General features: G+C 40.5%; 1 protein-coding gene across 1 annotated transcript in view; it reads left to right on the top strand.

The window, feature by feature from the left end:
* Positions 1–1,648: 1,648 nt before the first annotated feature.
* Acvr1c (activin A receptor type 1C) overlaps positions 1,649–18,839 on the top strand; it is an 82,961-nt gene continuing 65,770 nt past the window's right edge. Inside the window, exon 1 of the mRNA XM_041631614.1 lies at positions 1,649–1,921. Within this exon, the coding sequence (XP_041487548.1) occupies positions 1,849–1,921 (73 nt within the window). The 5' untranslated portion in view covers positions 1,649–1,848. The remainder of the gene's footprint in view (positions 1,922–18,839) is intronic.

The raw sequence follows: 18,839 nt of genomic DNA, 5'->3' as shown, positions 1-18,839 counted from the left end.
ATCAAAACTTTGCTTTCTTAGAAAACAAGAGCATTCCAACTTGCAGAGGACAACTTGCATAGAGGCTTTCTGTGTGAAATGTTTGGGAATAAGCAGCTGGCGTCCGTTCTGTGTCTGGGCTTCCGCGAAACTCTCGGGCTGTCTTTTCTGCTCTGGTCTGTTCTAAAACAGACCCGGAGAGAGCTCAGTTCTGCCAAGGGCCAACTCAGAAGCCAGCTGTGGGCCAAGACAAAGCCAAAATATATTGTGTGCTGGCAGTGTCTTGTTTATTTGCAAAGGTGTCTGCTGCGGGTGTCTGGAACGGTTGAGATGTGTACCACATCTTCATTTGTTGTTGTTGTTGTTGTTTGGATCCAGGATGAAGTGAGGACGAAGTCTTTTTATACTCAGGGATGTTTTGAGTCCTCCTCCGCGGTGGTACAAAAGTCCCCCAGAACTTCCACTCTCGTGCTTCAAAGTCCACCACGCATCCCGCCTCCAACAATGCCATCATCCTTTACCAGTGAAGTCCTCTTATCCCAGGGTTTTTCAAGGCTTCAGAAGAATGCTTGTTATTTAGTGCCAAGATAGGTGAAGAAGTATCTCTTACTCTAATGCAATGAATTTACATGACTCAACCACTCAAGGAGCCTTCTAACCTCAGTGATAGCACCCGAGTTGTAGTCTTGGTTTTGTGTGTTAATCAGATGAAAATAACCCCGCTTACGTTTATGTTCAGGCTGCACGGGTAAAACCAGGTTTAACTTTGTTTCTTTCTATTTAATTGGGAATCTTGGTCTAGATGGAAAGCACAGCCCTTTTGTCAGCAAGCCCTTGCAGGAGGGTGCCTGTGCGGTGTGTGTGTGTGTGTGTGTGTGTGTGTGTGTGTGTGTGTGTGTGTTGTGTTAAACAATACTCAACCGACTTTCGATGATTTGAGCAATTTTTTCCCTCCTCCTCCTGCTGTGTTTAACCACCTCCCTCCCCCAGGTGCTAAAGCTTTAACTGCAGAGATAGCTCCTTCGACAAGTCTGGCCCTTTACTTCCATTACTTATTATAGATGCCCATATCAGCTTGGCACAGTTGGCTCAGCTTTGTGTCGTCATTTGTAGGGCACAGGAAGTCTTCAGATGTAGACATGAATGTACAGAGTTTGTTTGGTAAAGCAGAGCTGTAGTTCCGAAGGCAATGGTGCCGGAGGTCATTCACAGGGATCCACAGAGAGGGTGCGCTCTCACAGATGAGAAGGTGGAATGCGGTGGTGGGACAATCCTGTGGGAACAGCCGAGGGTATTCCCAGGGCGCAGGCTAGTTACATTTAGGGACACCGGACGAATAAACGAATGTGGAACGATCTAGAAGGTGGATCTTCTGTTGGAGAATGTAAAGAAAAGCAGCTGCTACCGTCCTACGTGTCTCTAAAGTCTCAGGCGGGCTTTGCTCTCCTATCCCCCCCACTCCCACCCCCACAAGGAGAAGCTAATCCCGGGGACCTGGTGCGGCCCGCTCCGCTTCGCCCACGAGAGGTGTCACCTCCCCGCCACCCCTCCGCCCTCGGTCTCCTGCCCCGCCCTCGGGCGGGTGGCTGGCAGCGGTGCCCGCGGAGGCGCGGCAGGGGCGGGCCCTGTCCCTTGAGGCAACCCGCGGGGCCAGTGGCAGGAGCGGCGCGCCGCCAGCCGCGGGGGGCGTGGGATGGGGGAGGCGGCGGAGGGGAGCGCCCGCTGCCACTAGAGCCAACCGCGCACTTCCAAAGGGTGTCGCGGCTGCGCTCCCCTCCCGCGCCCCGGGAACTTCAAAGCGGCCCGCGCCGCCCAGCCGCCCCGCTGCGCTCTGGGGCCCTGCAGCCCGGTCCGGGCCGCCTGGTGGCCATGACCCCAGCGCGCGGCTCCGCACTGAGCCTGGCCCTCTTGCTGGTGGCCCTGGCCGCCGAGCTCGCAGCAGGTACTGTGGGTGTCTCTTCTTGGTGCTGGTGGGGGTGGTAATGGGGGTCGTCTGCGGGTGAGCACGGTGACAGAAGGTACTTGGAGCCAGGTGGCCGTCCTGTAAGCCACGGGGGAAAGGCAGTCGGGCTGAGGGGGCGCAAGTCAGGGCGCAGCGTGGGCACCTGATGTCTGGCAGTTGAAAGGGTGGGTGTACAGGTGTTTGGGGGACCGAATCATCAGGAGGACAAAAAGAGACAGGGGCGTGGGGTTTGGGGAGAGGGGTTGAGGTGGATGATTAATTTGAGGGCAGTTTGCAGCGGAGGGAGTAGGGGAGCATTTGTAGGTTCGTGCTTGGCTGGGAGCTGGGCGGCACTACTTCACACTGCAGCGACTTGGAGGAGTGCAGGTGCGCTCTGGGGGTGGCTCCAAGTGGAGCCCCGGAAAGACGCGCAAGGATGGGAGCGTGGTTGGGGAGGAGGTGGCAACTTACTCTGAGTTTTAGGAGGAGAAATATATTCCGAAGGCCGTTGGTGCCAGTCTTGGGAGGCAGAAAAGGGGGCTTAAGGCTGCGTGGCTTGCAACGCATGTTGCTTTCGAGGTAATGGTTTTTACTCAGTTTCCGGAAGGGGAAAAGGGTTATGGCAAGAGTCCCAGCGTTTATAACAGGTCTGTGCTGCGATAGGCTAAATAGAGCCCTCGACCCGAGCTAGAATCCAAGCGTTTCTTTTACAGTGTTTACTAGAAACTGGGGCAAATGCATCTTTGGTAAAAAAATAAAAATAAAATAAAAAATAAAATCATAGTCTGCTCTGACTAGAAATCTATCCGTACGTTGCCCTGGACTACAGAGAACAGGGACAGATTCGCCCCTAACTCAGTTTTTAAAAATGTCAATCAGACATTGGAAGCATTTGCATAAAGAACTGGTGTTTTTCCATAGAGCGGTACTTTGTCCGAAGCTGATTTTGATGCTTCTTCTTCTTCTTCTTCTTTTTTTTTTTTAGATGACAATCTGTTTGACATTAATAGCTATACTCAGGGTGGGTAGTTTTCCTCGTGGTGACATGTGCAAGAGACTGTTTTGAATAGTGTGATTGCTGTCTCGTACAGATTTCAGATGGCCTGAGAGAATTACCAAGTACAATATTCAAGTTAAAAAGCGATAATTGGAAGGAATTAAGTGATAAAACTGAAAGATGAAAACATCCCCCACCCATCTTTAAGAAAGCAGTTACTCTAATTCAGCCAGAAAGACAATGCGGGAAAGTTAGAGTTTGGAAAATTCATCTATGAGAACAGAGCTGACGGTGGGAGAGCCCTTGTAGAAAATGGACCAGCTCTCTGTTAACTGGAGACATTAAATGTGCTTGACAACTGAGCAGAATTTACCACCCCAAGCTACACAGTTTGAAGCATCACAGTTTTGATTGGCTACCTGTGAATACATCTAAGTTAACCACGTTATCCCTTTTATTTGAGAGGATGTTTTTTGAACACAGAACCAATTATACTTTTTTATGTATGCTTGAAAGATATGTTTTATTGCCATAATAGAATTTTTAGAAAGTTTGAGAAACTAAGGCACACCAACATAATAATATATATTCTATTATGTTCTTGACAAGGCATGGGAACTTTTGACACCAGAATGCTATATATATATATTTAAGTGTATATAAAATGAAATACATATTCCACTTAAATTTGTTTCCTTAAAGAGATACCAGAAAAACTCATAATGTGGAACTAATGTATCAAAATAGTGGTGAAATTGTTAAAGTTGAACTTTTGTAACCAACTTTTCTATCCAATGCAATTATTTTCAGATTTCTTTAGGAAACTTGAAGGCTTTTTGTGTCTCATGTAAGCAATGCATATTGTTGTCTATTAATAATGGGAAAAAGCATTATTTTTTCCAGGTTTTATACAGTTCTTTGATGTCTTTTTTAGATTTACTTGCTTTTTTTTATGTGTATGAACGTATGTCTGCACATGTTTATTTGTGTGTGCATGTGTATGTGTGTGTATTACCACATGTTTGCCTGGTGCCTAAGGAGGCCAGAAGAGGGTGTTGGTTCCACTGGAACTGCAGTAATAGATGGTTGCAGGCCACCATGTGGGTGGGAGCAAGCCTGAGTCCTCTGCAAGAGCAGCCTGTGCTGTTAGCCACTGAGCTGTGGCTCCTGGCTCTCTTTGGTGTTTTGATAACGGAATCCCAGGTAGATTTCTCCCCAAATTAAATTGTGTTTCTCAAATGGCTTCTAGTCTCTTTTTGTAAGTTATGTTGTAAATCCTACTGGCCATTTACAAATGTGTACTTGACATTTTTGGCATGTGATATGGGAAGTTGTTCTTGGCATGATGACATAGTGAAATAGTGTGTCAGAAAGCACCAACCTCCAAGCTGGCTCTGCTGCCTGCCAGGTCTAGGGCCACGAGTATCTGAAAGCCCGGGAAAGTGGCTGACCCTTTCTGCTTTGGTTGATCCTTTTCAGCATCTCCGTCACCTTTGAGGTGGCCTGGGGTCACAGAAGAGATCATCCTTTCTCTTTGAGAATCCCAGAGTCATAACAGTTAGTGTACTTGCTGCTCTGTAGTAGATTGCTTAAAAGGGGCTTCTCTGGTCACGTGACTTTCGGATACCTTGTTGTTGATGAGTGTTTACAACACTCCTTGCTCATACCAAGCAAAGAATGGGCAGGTAATGTCCTAGAATCCTGTAGGGTTACACCTTGTGTAATTCTCTTCTGATGTCATGCCATTTCTTTGTCCTTTGGTCAATAAAGATTTATTGAGAGGCCAGAACATCCCATAACATCACTCTAGAAGTACAGAGCTACTTGATAACAGGCATGGGGCTGAGGGTATCAGGTAGTGGCATGTTTTCACCCTAGCAACAGTTAGCAGTTCAGAAAACTCAGAGGCACTTCTGCAAGAGAAAGTGAAAACCTGGGGCTGAGCTTAGAAACGCAAGCGCTGTTGCCACCTTTGCCCTCCTTAGGCACAGTCATTTATTGGTTGATGGGCACAAATGTGGCAAGAGCCTTTCTGGTTCCAAAGAAGAGATATCTCTGGCCTAGGAGTAACTGTGTGGGTACCCTTGGGGCTTATTTCATCACTATCTGAACTGCCTAAGGCTTTTGTCTTGCCCCAGGCTTACAGAGATGCAGAGTTGTGAGCTCCTCCAACTCATTTAAGTTATGCAGAAATACAAAGAATTGGAAGTGGCAGAGCTTAGTGAGCTAAGGAGGACATGATTTGACTCAAGCAATGGACATTGAGAGACAGATTGTGTGCGGGGGGGGGGGGAAGAAGGGGAAAAGGGGGGTCCAGTCTAGGAAGAGGAGGAGGCTGCGGGCAGATCGCAGGAGCTAGACTGTAGATTAGAGGAGCTGATTAATTCAGTTGAGTTTTAAATGCCCGTTAGACACTAAAGCGGACATCTTAAGTAAGAAATTGATTTTAGGGGTCTGGAATTCAGAGGACATGTCTGGACTGATGGAAAAAAAAACCCGAGCCAAGGTTATTTGCAGATTATTTTGAAAGATGTGCCGGGCTCACAAACGTAGTAAACAAAGCACAGACCTGGTTAAATTGGATTTCAGGTAAATAATGAATAAATTTTTAGTCTTCATTTGTCACTGATACAACACTGGCCATATATATATTGAAAATTAGCCAGGTGGAGGTGGCACATGCCTTTTATCCCAGCACTCCCAGGCAGATCTCTGTGAGTTCTAGGCCAGTCTGGTCTACAAAGCGAGTTCTAGGACAGCCAGGAATGTTATACAGAGAAACTGTCTTAACAACAACAACAACAACAAAAACCCACAAAAAATCCAAAACCAAACCAACCAACCAAATAACACCCCCCCAACCAAACACAAATCAAAATATACACACACACACATACACAAACAAATTAGCTTTGGTGTAAATTCAAGCTATCTGGGAGCTCTCTGACTTTAGTTGGAAGCCCAATGTGGAAGCCCTGTCATAATACCAATTCTTGCTGCATGTATCCCTGATTTTTGATTTTTTTTTTATTGAAAGAACAGTGAGGGCCTATTTCCATGTCAGGCCCTGTCTTAGTACCTTTGTTCCGTTTCTGCCTCTGTCCCAGGTCTCAGGATAGGTCACTGTGAACTCTTTGAACAGGGACTTCCCCTGCTTCTCTGTGGCCTAGAGGCAGTTCTAACCTATTCCAATGTGATTTTTGAATATCTCAACATAAAAACCTCTGCAAAGGAGACAAACATAATTTCCTGGGGTCCCTGAAAGTGACTGTTATATCAAGATAGTGGGTTTTACCCAAATTTGTAGCCTTTTGAAAATGACTATTTATAGATGCCCATTTGATTATTTGATTATTCCTTTTGAATAATCCTTGTTGCTTGTCGGCTTGTTTTATTTTCTCTTTTAGGGAAAATCTTCCAGTGAGTAAACACTGACCTGAATAATTTTTCTCAGTGGTATTCACATCACTTATCGCAAATGAGTCGCTTGTTACACATCAGAAACTGAGGGGCTGGGGTACCAGACAAGATCATGACTAGGAAGGCTCTTAAGCCCTGTAGGACGTGCTCTGTCGAACACAATTTGTTGTTTGGGGGCATGACTTAAGAAAATGATTGCAAGTCGTTGAGAAAAAAGGCAGAACATAAATATAAAAGAGCCAGAGGCCGTTCAGCATCTGCTCTAGCCTAGGCTCCACCTACACCTGATGTCACCCGCTGATGGGCGTCGTCTTCAGACGTGGATACTTGTTCTCATGAATTCTTAAGTTCTAGATATGCTCTCACTTATGGAAACAGCTTATTGGAATAAATAACAAAGTGAACGTTCAAGTATTAACAATAAGCTAAAACAGTAAAGCAACATTTCTGAGAACAAAGTGCAAGGCATGCCCCACTTTAGGGTTGTGTCTTGGAGGTTTCTCCTGGATCTTTCTGTTGCTTTGACTTAAGATTTTTTTCTCTGTCAGTTGTCAAGATTTGAGGGTTTATCTTAAATTTAAGATAGTGTGATTTGTTTACAAGCAAGATACAAGGGATACTTTCATTACCTAAAGATACCTGAATATCATCTTGGCTCACAGCCTTCTCTTGGTTATGTGTGGAGACCTAGAAAGGGGCTGGGTGTGGCAGAGCAAAGGAAAATAACTTTCTGTTACCTGGTGTCTTGACCCCCAAGTGCGTGGCAAGACTCCAATATACACTGCTTTCCTAAACTCTTAATAACCCAATAGTCAATGAAACAGTGAAGGAGTCATGTGGGAGCATTGATAATCCAGAGTCCCAGATCCCCACACTGCATCTTTGATGGGCAAATCAATTGTTTGGCAAACAGGTACCACGGAAGAGGCAGATCAAGGGCTCCTCAACACCCCACACATTAGTGCGGCTCCCATGGAAACCTGTGAGAGATCCATGTAGCAATGATGTGATATAAGGAACCGAGATGGTGGAGTATCTTCTATGCTGAAGCAAGCTTACTTTTTCTCTGCTTGTTTTGGTAAAGAGCTGGAAGACAAAGCCATGCCTCTGAGTTCTGTACCTTTCTTGATTTTGAGAGTTGAGTCACAGAATCCGAGGGCTGCCTGGTCCCTAGAATGTGAGCATCACAAGAGGCTACTCTCCCTTAGAGGTCCAGTAAGAAGGGAACGGAAGAGGGAGCTGCACAGGAATGTGAACAGGCAGGGAATGTGAACAAGCCCACAAGGCTTCTTCCCATCTTGCCCCTCACTTCCCTGCTCTGATTGGCTAGAGAGGCTCCGCTTGGTCTCCTTCTTCACCTTCCCCCTCTAAAATCGCTCACCTTCTCTATTATTCTCTTCTGTCTTTCCGAGAGTAGGCATGCCGAGATATTGTCTCTTTGGAGCTGTTTTAAATTAATCCTCTCAAGAATTCATGGGTGAATCATTCTGGATGACTCAAGAGCTTGCTTATTATTTTTTAAAACAATTTAAATCTGCAGTGACTTATACTTCCCAAATTAGAGCAATCTTACTTTTTCATTAAACTTTTCACATAGAAAATACCATTAGAATGCTCAAAATTTGAAAGTGACACGCGCCCCGCCCCGTCTGTTTTGTCACCTTAATCTCATGGTAAGGCACAAGGACAGAGACAGGTGCCACATCTCTGTGTGATGTCTAAAAGTTTTGAACAACTTCATGATTGATTTAAATAAAGATTTTTTTTTTGGTGTGGTCAAAAATAGGACAAGACAAAAATCTAGTCCATCAGGACCTGGAAAATGGTAATTCTACTGCAAAATGTTTCCTACATGCACGCTTATCCAAGAGATGGTAATTGAGAGTGCTAATCCAGATTAGAATGGTTTTTAAGAAACAGGCTGTTTTAAAACAGAGCCAGAATATATTAAAAAGTATTAACTCATCACAGCTCACAGTTCTATCTGATGACACTTTCCTGGCCTTCTCTGCTAGATGTGTATTTTTTTTTCTTTTCTACCACCCCCATTATCACTCTTCAAGAGTAAAAATTCGACTCTGAACATTTGCCTGCTCTCGGAGTTATAGTAAGACACTGTTCTCACTCAGACTCACTCCCCTTACAGTCTGCAGTATGGATTTCCAGGAAACAGACAATGCACTAATCCTGGAAGCCCGAGAGAACGGTGGTAGAATTAGAAGATTCCTAATACGTGTGTACTTGAATAAAATTATTTTTAAAAAATCTTTCCTAGGACTAGTTTCTAGCTATATTTAACTATAAGACATTGCTTTTTATCAGGGTGAAGAAAATTGACTGCAGTAAAACAATTGGAGCGCTTTAAAAGAGTTGAGAGCTTATGAAAGAAGCTCAAGATGTTTGGGGTTTTGTCACCAGTGTAGAGTTTTTTTTTTTTTTTTTTACAATAACTCATCATCTGTCACACATTGTCAAGGTGCTTCCATTTGTATTCCTAACCTGAGGAATTTAAACTCCATCTCTTTTTACCTAGAAGTTTATTGATTTATTTCAAATATATAGTTATCAGTTTGTTTTTCACTTTCTCCCAAGTTTGTCTATTATTTCCTTCTGCTACTTACTTTGGGTTTGATATATTTATCTTAGCTCTTTCCTTCCTTCCTTCCTTCCTTCCATCTTTCATTTTATTGTTTGAGACAGGGTTTCTCTGTATAGCTTTGAAACCTGTCCTGGAGCTTGCTCTATAAACCAAGCTGTCCTCAAACTCACAGAGATACACCTGCCTCTGCCCCCTGAATGCTGGGATTAAAGGTGTGTGCCACCACCACCCGGCTATCTTAGTTTCTTGAAGTGGTACCTTAGATTAAGTGTTGGCAAATTTTCCCTGGTGGATCTAGTAGTACATATTTCTCTCTGAATGGGTTTCCTAAAGTTTCTGTTGTAACTCTCTAATTCATACTTTGTAGTAATGAAATACATATATGAATAGGTGTTGCTGCATATCAATAAAACTTTATAAATGGCCCAGACTGTAGGGTTGTAGTTTACTGATGTTTTCTTCAATCATTCAGCTATGACCTTTGTTCTTTTCTAACATAAGTATTTAAAGTTTTAAGTTTTTTGCTCTGCAGTCACTTCAGCTCATACATGTAGTGTAATCTGTCATGCTTCCATTTTGATTACATTCAAAATATTTTCTTGGTAATTTTGTGGGGCCCATATGGGATATAGATGTATGTTGTTTAATTTACAAGTGTTTTAAGAATTTTTATTTACATTCTAATTTAACTCCAATGTTGGTTTAAAAAATGTACAACGTGTGTGATTTCAATTATTAGAATTCATACTTGGTTTGTAACTTGGCATGTATCTGACCTAGAGGATATGCAGGAGAGGCTTCATGGGTTGATGTTCTATGAATATCTGTTAGTTCAGGCTGCTTGACAGTGTTAGGCAAATCTAGTGCATCTTGTCTCATGCTATCTCAGCTACCGAAAGAGTGTTGATTGAATTCTCTAATTTACCTGTAAATTTGTCTATTTCTGTTCCTATTTTTTCCAGATTTTGTTTTCTGGATTTCAAATTTTGTTATTGGATGCATGCGTATATATATATATATATATATATATATATATATATATGATTATTATGTCTTCTTTCCAAAATGTCTTTTTATAGTTTTATGCATATGGGTGTTTTGCCTGCATTTGTGTCCAGGTAGCACATCATGTGTGTCCGGTGTCCACGGAGGCCAGAAGAGGGAATCAGATCCCTTGGTACTGGCATTACAAATGGTTGGAAGTCACCAAGTGGGTGCTGGCATTTGAACTCAGGGCGTCTGGAAAAGCAACCAATGCTCTTAACCACTGAGTCATCTCTCCAGTCCATATTATGCATTTTGATACACATTGGGAAATCTGCTTTACCTATGGTGATATATTTTTTTAAATAACACATTGCTGTTAATCACTGGTAATAATATTATTTTCTTTGAAGGCTCTCCTGTCAATGCAGTCCTTCTACGATTTTTTGTTAGTCAATATTTTTAGATCTATTTTTAAAGAAAATCTATTGAGATAGCTATTATAACTTTCTAGGACCAAGGGAAGTATATACATTTTACAGATTATTGCATTTTCTTATTAGCTTACATATGACTTTGTATTTAAATTGTCTTTTTTTTCTGTAGCAAGCACATAGGTGAGTCTTCCTCACCAACACTTGCATTCTTGCCTTTTAACCAGAATGTATAGACTATATACATCAAATCTCTTTATCAGTATGGTTGGGTTTAAAGTTGTCCCTTTTCTTTTAACTGTTAATTTCCTTTTTCCCCTTGTCCTCAAGTGGTATCTTGGACCAAGTACAGGTATTATATATTATTTCCATTATTAGTTTATAACCTACATCCCTTTGTTTTGGTTGTTGCCTCAAAATTCTTACATCCACCTTTAAATAATGATAGTTTAAGAACTTCATTGTGTACTTCATCTCTGTGTCTTTGTTCGTGCTGTTAATGCTGCCCATCCTCCTTGAAATATCTTATAAATCATCGAGTACATTTGGCTATTGCAGCTTTAACCCTTTCATTGTGGTTAAATAAATTAACAAGTGAGCGGTCCTTTTCTTTCACATATTTATGATTGTTTGTCAATCAATTGGATGATTTTGTTTTAGTTTTATCAATTTATTTCCCCATTGTTTGGTACCACAGTCTGATGGAAACGAATTGCAGTTTGTTTTTATTTTTATTTTACTTTCACATCATCCTCCAATTTATTACCTAACGTTTTAATCTTAAAATATCAAGATTAAATAGTTTTATGGTTACTGGTCATCTACTCTCTAACTCTATTTTTAATACTGGTTGATTTATTTATTTATTTATTTTACCACATTCCAACCCATTTGTCCATACCTCTTTCTATTAATACTAATAGTTTTTATGTGTTTCAAAGTAACTTATAGAAGCAGCATGTTTCCTTCTAAATACTTCAGCATGCATATTACACAGAGGTCAATATTTGTTCAAATTTTTCTCCTTTGATTAAATATTTAAATATGATATGATATTCTTGTGCATTCGTTTTGAGAAACGTGGTCACCTAATCTTTAAGTGATATTAATGATTAACTTCACTATGGTGGACTGACTGCCTCTTTTCCTTCTCCAGTAATTCCTCCATATCTCACTCCCAAAGACATCTGCTATTTTACTTTTCAATGTAGATAAGTTTTGGTTTTTTAAATTCTGTTTTGTAGCTGTGAATTAGGTTAGTTTGTTGGTAGTTTTGTTCAAACTGTGGACATTTTTACTGACAGAACGGTGCTAAAACTTTCCTCTTATGTTGAGTTATTTTCTAATTTTTCCTTTAGTTCTTTCTTAAACATTACTATTATTATTTTTCATTTATTTATATATTATTTAGTTTTTTTGCTGTTGATGTTGTTTTGATTTTTTTTTTATTATTCACTCATATATACTGTTCTAACCAAAGCTTCCACCCCCTCCTCTCCTCCCACTTCACTCTACCTCCCTTCTCTCCTAGATCCACTCCTCCTTCATTTCGCTTAAAAAGAAAGCAGGTCTCCCATGGATATCAACCAGATATGGCATAACACATTACCAGACTAGGCACAAACCCTCATATCAAGGTGGCATAGATGAGGTACCCCAGTAGGAGGAAAAGGGTTCCAAGCTCCAACAAGAATCAGAGATACCCCCAACTCCCCCTCTTAGGAGTCCCACAAGAACACCAAGCTACACAACCATATCATATATGCAGAGGACCTAGGTCAGACCCATGCAGGCTCCCTGATTGTCTATTCATTCTCTGTGAGCCCCTATGAGCCCTGCTCTGTTGATTCTTGGGTCATGGTCTTTTAGTGCCCTTGATTCCTCTGGCTCCGACAATCCTCCCACCTATTCTGCAGGGTTCCCTGACTCTCTCTAGGGTTTGGCTGTGGGTCTCTGCATCAGCTCTCATCAGTTACTGGATGATGTCTCTCTGATGAAAATTGGGCTAGGCACTGATCTATTCCTATCATTAGGAATCATCCATTAGTTTTTTTGTCAGTCTTGTTTGGTTCTCTCCTGGGTCTCTGGGCTGTACAACCTCTGGTTGTCTGGTTGTTAGCCACCGAGGCTGTGTCAGGTGTGGGCTGTCTCTCATGGCACGGGCCTCAAGTTGGACCAGTCATTGGTTGACTCCCCCTACACATTCTGCATCATCATTTCCCCAGGTCATTTTGTAGGCAGACAAATTGTAGGTTGAAGTTTTTGTGGCTGGGTTGCTGTTCCAGTCCCACCAACGGAAGACTTGCCTGGTAACAGAAGATAGCCGGTTCAGACTCTGTATCCCCCATTACTAGGAGTCTCTGCTAGGGTCTCCCTCACAGATTCCAGGAAGTATCCACAGCAGTTGATCTCCACATTGCTCCCCTAAGCCTTCCCAGTCTCATTAGTCTCTCCCAGTACTCTCTCCCACACCCCATCCCTGCTTCATTCCTCTTGCTCCCATTCCTACCCACACTGAGTCCATCCACAAAAATCTGTTCTTTTTCGCATTCCCAGGGAAATCTATGCATCCCATTACCTGTTACTTAGCTTCTTTGGTCTGTTGATTATAGAATGATTATCCTTTACTTAAGCGCCAAAATTCACTCATAACTGAGTACATACCCTGTTGGTCTTCCTTGGTCTGGGTTTACTTCACTCAGGATGATTTTTTTTTTTTAGTTCCAACCACTGCCTACAAATTTCATGATGCCATTGTTTTTAACAGTTGAGTAATACTCCGTTGTGTAAATGTAACACATTCTCTTTATCCATTCTTCACTTGAGAAACATCTACATTGTTTCTGGTTTCTGGCCATTAAGAATAATGCTGCTATGAACATAATTGAGCAAGTGTTCTTGCGGTAGGATAGAACATACTTTGGGTATATGCCCAAGTGTGGTATAGCTGGGTCTTGAGGTAGATTGATTCCCAGTTTTCTGAGAAACCATCATATTGATTTCCACAGTGACTGTACAAGTTTGCAATCCCACCAGCAGTGAAAGAGTCTTCCCTTTGCTTCACATCCTTTCCAGCATGAGCTGTCATTTCTGTTTTTTTTTAATTTAATCTCAGCCATTCTGACAATGTAAGATGGAAACTCAAAGTAGTTTTGATTTTCATTTCCCTAATGGCTAAAAATATTGAACATTCCTTTAAGTGTTTCTCAGCCATGTAAGAGTCCTCTGTTGATAATTGTTTAATCTGTGCCCCATTTTTTAGTTGGGTTATTTGGTTTGTTGATGCCTAATTTCTTGAATTCTTTATATATTTTGGATATTAGCCTTCTGTCAGATATGGAGTTGGTGAAGATCTTTTCCTATTCTGTAGGCTGCCATTTTGTTCTATTGACAGTGTCCTTTGTCTTATAGAAGCTTTTCAGTTTCATGAGGTCCCATTTATTAACTGTTGATCTTAGTGGCTGCACTATTGGTGTTCTGTTCAGGATCTTGTCTCCTGTATCAATGTACTCAAAGCTATTACCCACGTTCTCTTCTATCAGGTTCAGTGTATGTGATTTTTATATTGACGTCTTTGATCCACTTAGACTTGAGCTTTATAAGCGTGATAGATATGGATCTGTTTGCATTCTGCTACATGTAGACATCCAGTTAGAGCAGCACCATATGTTGAGGATTCTATATTTGCCAATGTATATTTTTGGTTTCTTCATAAATAATCAGGTGCCCATAGGTGTGTGCTTTTACATCTGGGTCTTCAATTTGATTACATTGATCAAAAGGTCTGTTCTATGCTAATACTACACAGCTTTTGTTACTATAGCTCTATAGTAGCTTGAAACCAGGGATGGTCACACCTCCAGAAGTTCTTTTATTTTAAAAGATTGTTTTAGCTATCGTGAGTTTTTGTTTTTCCATGTGAAGTTGAGTATTGTCCTTTCAAAGTCTGTAAAGAATTGTGTTGGCATTTTGTTGGGGATTACACTGAATCTGTAGATTGCTTTTAGTAAGATGGACATTTTTACTAGGTTAATCCTACTGGTTTGTGAGCATGAGAGATCTTTCCATTTTCTGGTACCTTCCTCAATTTCTTTCTTGAAAGACTTGAAGTTTTTATCAAACAAGTCTTTCACTTGTTTGGTTAGAGTTACATCAAGATATTTTACATTATTTACAGCTATTGTTAAGGATGTTCTTCCTCTGATTTCTTCCTCAGCCTTTTGTCATTTGGAAGGTTACTCATTATTATTACTATTATCATCATCATCATCATCATCATCATCATCATCATCATCATTATTTAATCTTGTGTTCAGCCGTTTCACTAAAGGTACCTAATGAGATGACAATGTGTTTTTTTTTTTCAATTTATTTATATGGTGGATTACATTGCCTGATTTTCATATGTTGAACCAACCTTGCATCTCTGGGATGATGCCTACTTGATCACGCTGGATGATCTTTTTGATGTGTCCTTGAATTTTGTTTATGAGTGTTTTATTGATTATGTTTGCATCTATGTTGATGAGGGAAATTGGTTTGTTGAGTCCTCTTTCTTTGGTGAATCCTTGTATGGGTTGGGTCTCAGGGTGACTGTGGCCTCATAAAAATAAATTTGGCAATGTTCCTTTTGTTTCTATTTTGTGGAATAATTTGAAGAAATTGGCATTAGCTCTTCTTTGGAAGTCTGGTAGAATCCTGTGGTAAAACCATCTGGTCCTGAACCTATTTTGGTGGGAAGACTTTTTGGGTCTTTGTGCTGGAATTCTTCTCCTTTTTTTAATTTCTATTATTCTTAGGGATTATTTTTTTTTTGTGTGTATGTGTGTCCCCAATTACCTGGATGGTTTGTATCAGGAAATTTTTAGATTTAACATTTTCTTCGACCTATGAATCTACTCTTCTATCATATCTTCAACAACTAAGATTCTTCTATCTCTTGTATTCTGTTGGTGATGCTTGTGTCTGTAGTTTCTGTTAGCTTACTAATTTTTTTCATATCCATAATTTCCTCAGTTTGTGTTTTCTTTATTGCTTCTATTTCCTTTTTCAGATCTTGAATAGTTTTATTTGTTTCCTTCAACTTTTTGTTTTTTTCTTGACTATCTTGAAGGTATTTCTTAATTTCTTCCAATTCTTTGTGTCTTCTTGATTTCTTCAAGGGATTTATTAATTTCCTGTTTAAGGGCCTCTATCATCTTTATAAAATTAATTTTACAGTCATTTCCTTGTCCCTCAGATGCACCGAAATATTCAGGGCTTGTTGTAGTAGGATAGCTGGGCTTTGGTGGTGACATACTGCCGTGCCCGTTGTTAAGTGTGTTCTATTGCCTTCTAGGCACCTGGGTTTGAGGTGGTTGTAGGTCTAGGTGCCAACTTCTGAGTTTGTCTTTGTGTTTGGGTGTTTTGTTTTTGATTTCTGTTCTTTGGTCTTCTGTGTGGAGTGGCTTGTGATTGATTAGAGGGTCTCACTGAGTTGGGGGCTGGGTTTCTGATGGCAAGGTTGTCCTCTGGTCTAGCCAGGGTATAACAGGGGGTTTCTGCCTCAGTTGGGGGCTGGAATTCTGGTAGCCAGTGTGATTTCTGGTTCCAGCTGGAGTTGTGGGCCAGGATATGGTGACAAGGAGAGGAGGAGTGCTTAGGGTTAAGCCAGGTGGGCACTGAGGAAGTGTTGGCAGTCCATGGGCGGGAGGTTTTCCTGGGATCCTGGCTGTCAGTGTGGCCTCTGGTGGAGCAGAGAACTTCTACAGGGAAGTTGTGGTATTATTATTATTATTGTGATGATAATGATGATGCGTGTGTGTGTGTGTGTGTGTGTGTGTGTATGTGTGTGCGCATCCTGAATTGTGTGTGACATCAGAGGGCCACTTGCAGGAGTTGCTTCTCTCCTTGTACTGTATGACTCCTGTTAGAACTCAGGTTTCCAGACTGGACAGCACAGATGCCCTTACTCACTCAATCGTCTATCCTGCCCATTTCAATTTTGTCAAATTTTACTTCATATATTTTAAAATTCTTTTAGTTGGATATATATATATATATATGCATTTATAATTGATGTCTTTCTGATGAACTGATTATTTTACTATTATAAGCTAACTCCTTTTGAGGTAGCTCAGTAATAGAGTCTCTCAATAATATTCACTTAGTGTCTACAAACAACCATGATAATGTCATGATGTTTAATGCTTGTGCACATTGTTTTACTACCTTTTTACTTACAGCTTACCTATATTTTTATCTCAGCTGTGAACTCTGTGAGATGGAACTGTAGTGTCCTACAGCATATACTTGGTTCTCGGTTTTAATCACTTGGCATATGACACTATCCGACTTTGATTAGAGTAGTTAACCCTTTCTTACTTAGCATACTAATTGATATAGTATTAGCATTCTATTTTTCTATTTGTCATTCTTTGTTGTTCTTTTTTCTTTTTTATAAAAGTGATACATTTTTGGTGTTTCATTGTTATTTACTTTACTGATTTCTAACTCTACCTTTTAGTTATTTTTTTAATGATTGCTATAAATTGATTACTACTTAACCTAATGTTAATTTTCAGTCAATATGGTGATCTTTTATAGTTATTTTTCATGCTCACACTTCCGTTTTTTTACATCACATATCCCCCTTTACCCTTACATATGCCACTTTCATTGCAAAGACCTTACATAGTTAAATTTATAAACAGTATATTTATATAAACTAAAATAGTTTTGTGAAACAGGTTTATATATAATGCTGATGTTGGAAATAGTATATAGATATTTATGATAACTGTGATGAAAGTCTATGATGGAAAAATGAATGAGCTGATGTGGTAATTCAGTAGAAATAAATATTAGATATGAAGAACAGGAGATAAAGAATATCATTGATGGGCTCATCAGCAGATTTGACACAGAAAGAGAAAGTATCATAAAAATGAAGATAGAAATCACCCTAAATTAATACAATTATACTATTTTAATGTTATTATACTAAAACAAAAATTATCAGGGCATAAAGAAGAAAAGGTACCAACCAAGAAGCAAAACAGGACACTCAAGGTACCAGGCAGTACTAAAGGTCATACTTGTGTAAATAGGATAGAAGGAATATCAGTTAATGATTTTGCAGATGTAATGAAAGACTTCAAATTACTAATCACAGAAACCCAGAAAACCAAACAGAATGACAAGTATCTCTTCTCCCTTACCCTACATTATTAGATACCTCATATTTTAATTGGTGGGCTTCAGAAAAATCTGAATAAAATAGATGCATAACACATGTAGAAAATTTATTCTGCACCATAATTAGATACTATTAAAAGAAGAAAATAAATCACATATAATTATCGCAAGCAAAAACCTTTCAACCTGTTGCGGCTGAGATCTGACGCATACCCCAAAAACTGTTCCCAGCTGGTGGTGCTATTGAAAGGTGATTGAATGGTGAAGATCCTGACCTAGTGAATAGATTCAAGCCTTGATAGGTTCATGTTGAAATAGGAGTGGCCGAGCTGCATCCCTGGCACCCGGCCACCCACATGGCTAGCTCTAGCTTATGCCCTGAAATAATTACACGGAAGCTGTATTCTTTTAAACACTGCTTGGCCCATTATATCTTGCCTCTTCTAGGCTAACTCTCGCACCTGGACTAGCCCATTTCTAATAATCTGCTGTAGCCCACGAGCTGGCTTACCAGGAATGATCTTAACCTGCGTCTGCCTGGAGTGGGAGAATCATGGCGACTCCTTGACTCAGCTTCTTTCTCCCAGCATTCTGTTCTGTTTACTCCACCCACCTATATTTTAACCTATGAGGGCCAAGCAGTTTCTTTATTGCTTAACCAATGAAATCAACAGATAGAAAGATGACCCTCCTCCATCAGGTTCATAATTGAATGGATTATCGTGATCTGTTGAAACTGAAGGGAGATTATGAGTGGATGAAGTTGATCATTGGGACGGTGCAATTGAAATGGTTATATTTCTCCTGGATTTGTTCATTCTTTCTTCCTGGGTTCCAGGAAGGGCCCTGCCCTTCTGCCATGCTCTTGCTTGGATGAGACAAAGTAAATTGCTCCTCACTTAAGTGGGTTATATTATTAGTAAACAATATACATGACAGAGATTGGGCTGATTCTAGGGCAAAGTCCACAATAACAAAAGGTGACATTCACCAAGAAGATATGACAATCTTAAATGCATATGCACCCAGAGGCGGAGCTTTAAATGTGTTAAGCGACTCTGATGGACTTGACGGGGGAAACACAAAGACCTAGGATGTTCAAAGCATCAGCATGACTGAAACAGCCAACTAAGCAAAACTCAGCATTGCCTAACCCAGGATGCTATCTTCTAAAATTAAGAAAAAATTAAAAAAATCAAATAAATAAAACTGAATTTATTGTCCACAGGCCTGCTCTGTAAGACATTTTTAAATATTTTAAAGATAAAATAAATATATCAGACAGAATATTGGTTATGTACTAACAAA

This window comes from Microtus oregoni, unplaced genomic scaffold (genome assembly GCF_018167655.1).
Source record: "Microtus oregoni isolate MIOR12 unplaced genomic scaffold, Mior012 000037F_ref0000500, whole genome shotgun sequence".
NCBI classification, from domain to species: domain Eukaryota; kingdom Metazoa; phylum Chordata; class Mammalia; order Rodentia; family Cricetidae; genus Microtus; species Microtus oregoni.
The sequence above is the reverse complement of the archived record's forward strand: the minus strand, read 5'-3'. Positions and strand labels throughout refer to the sequence as shown.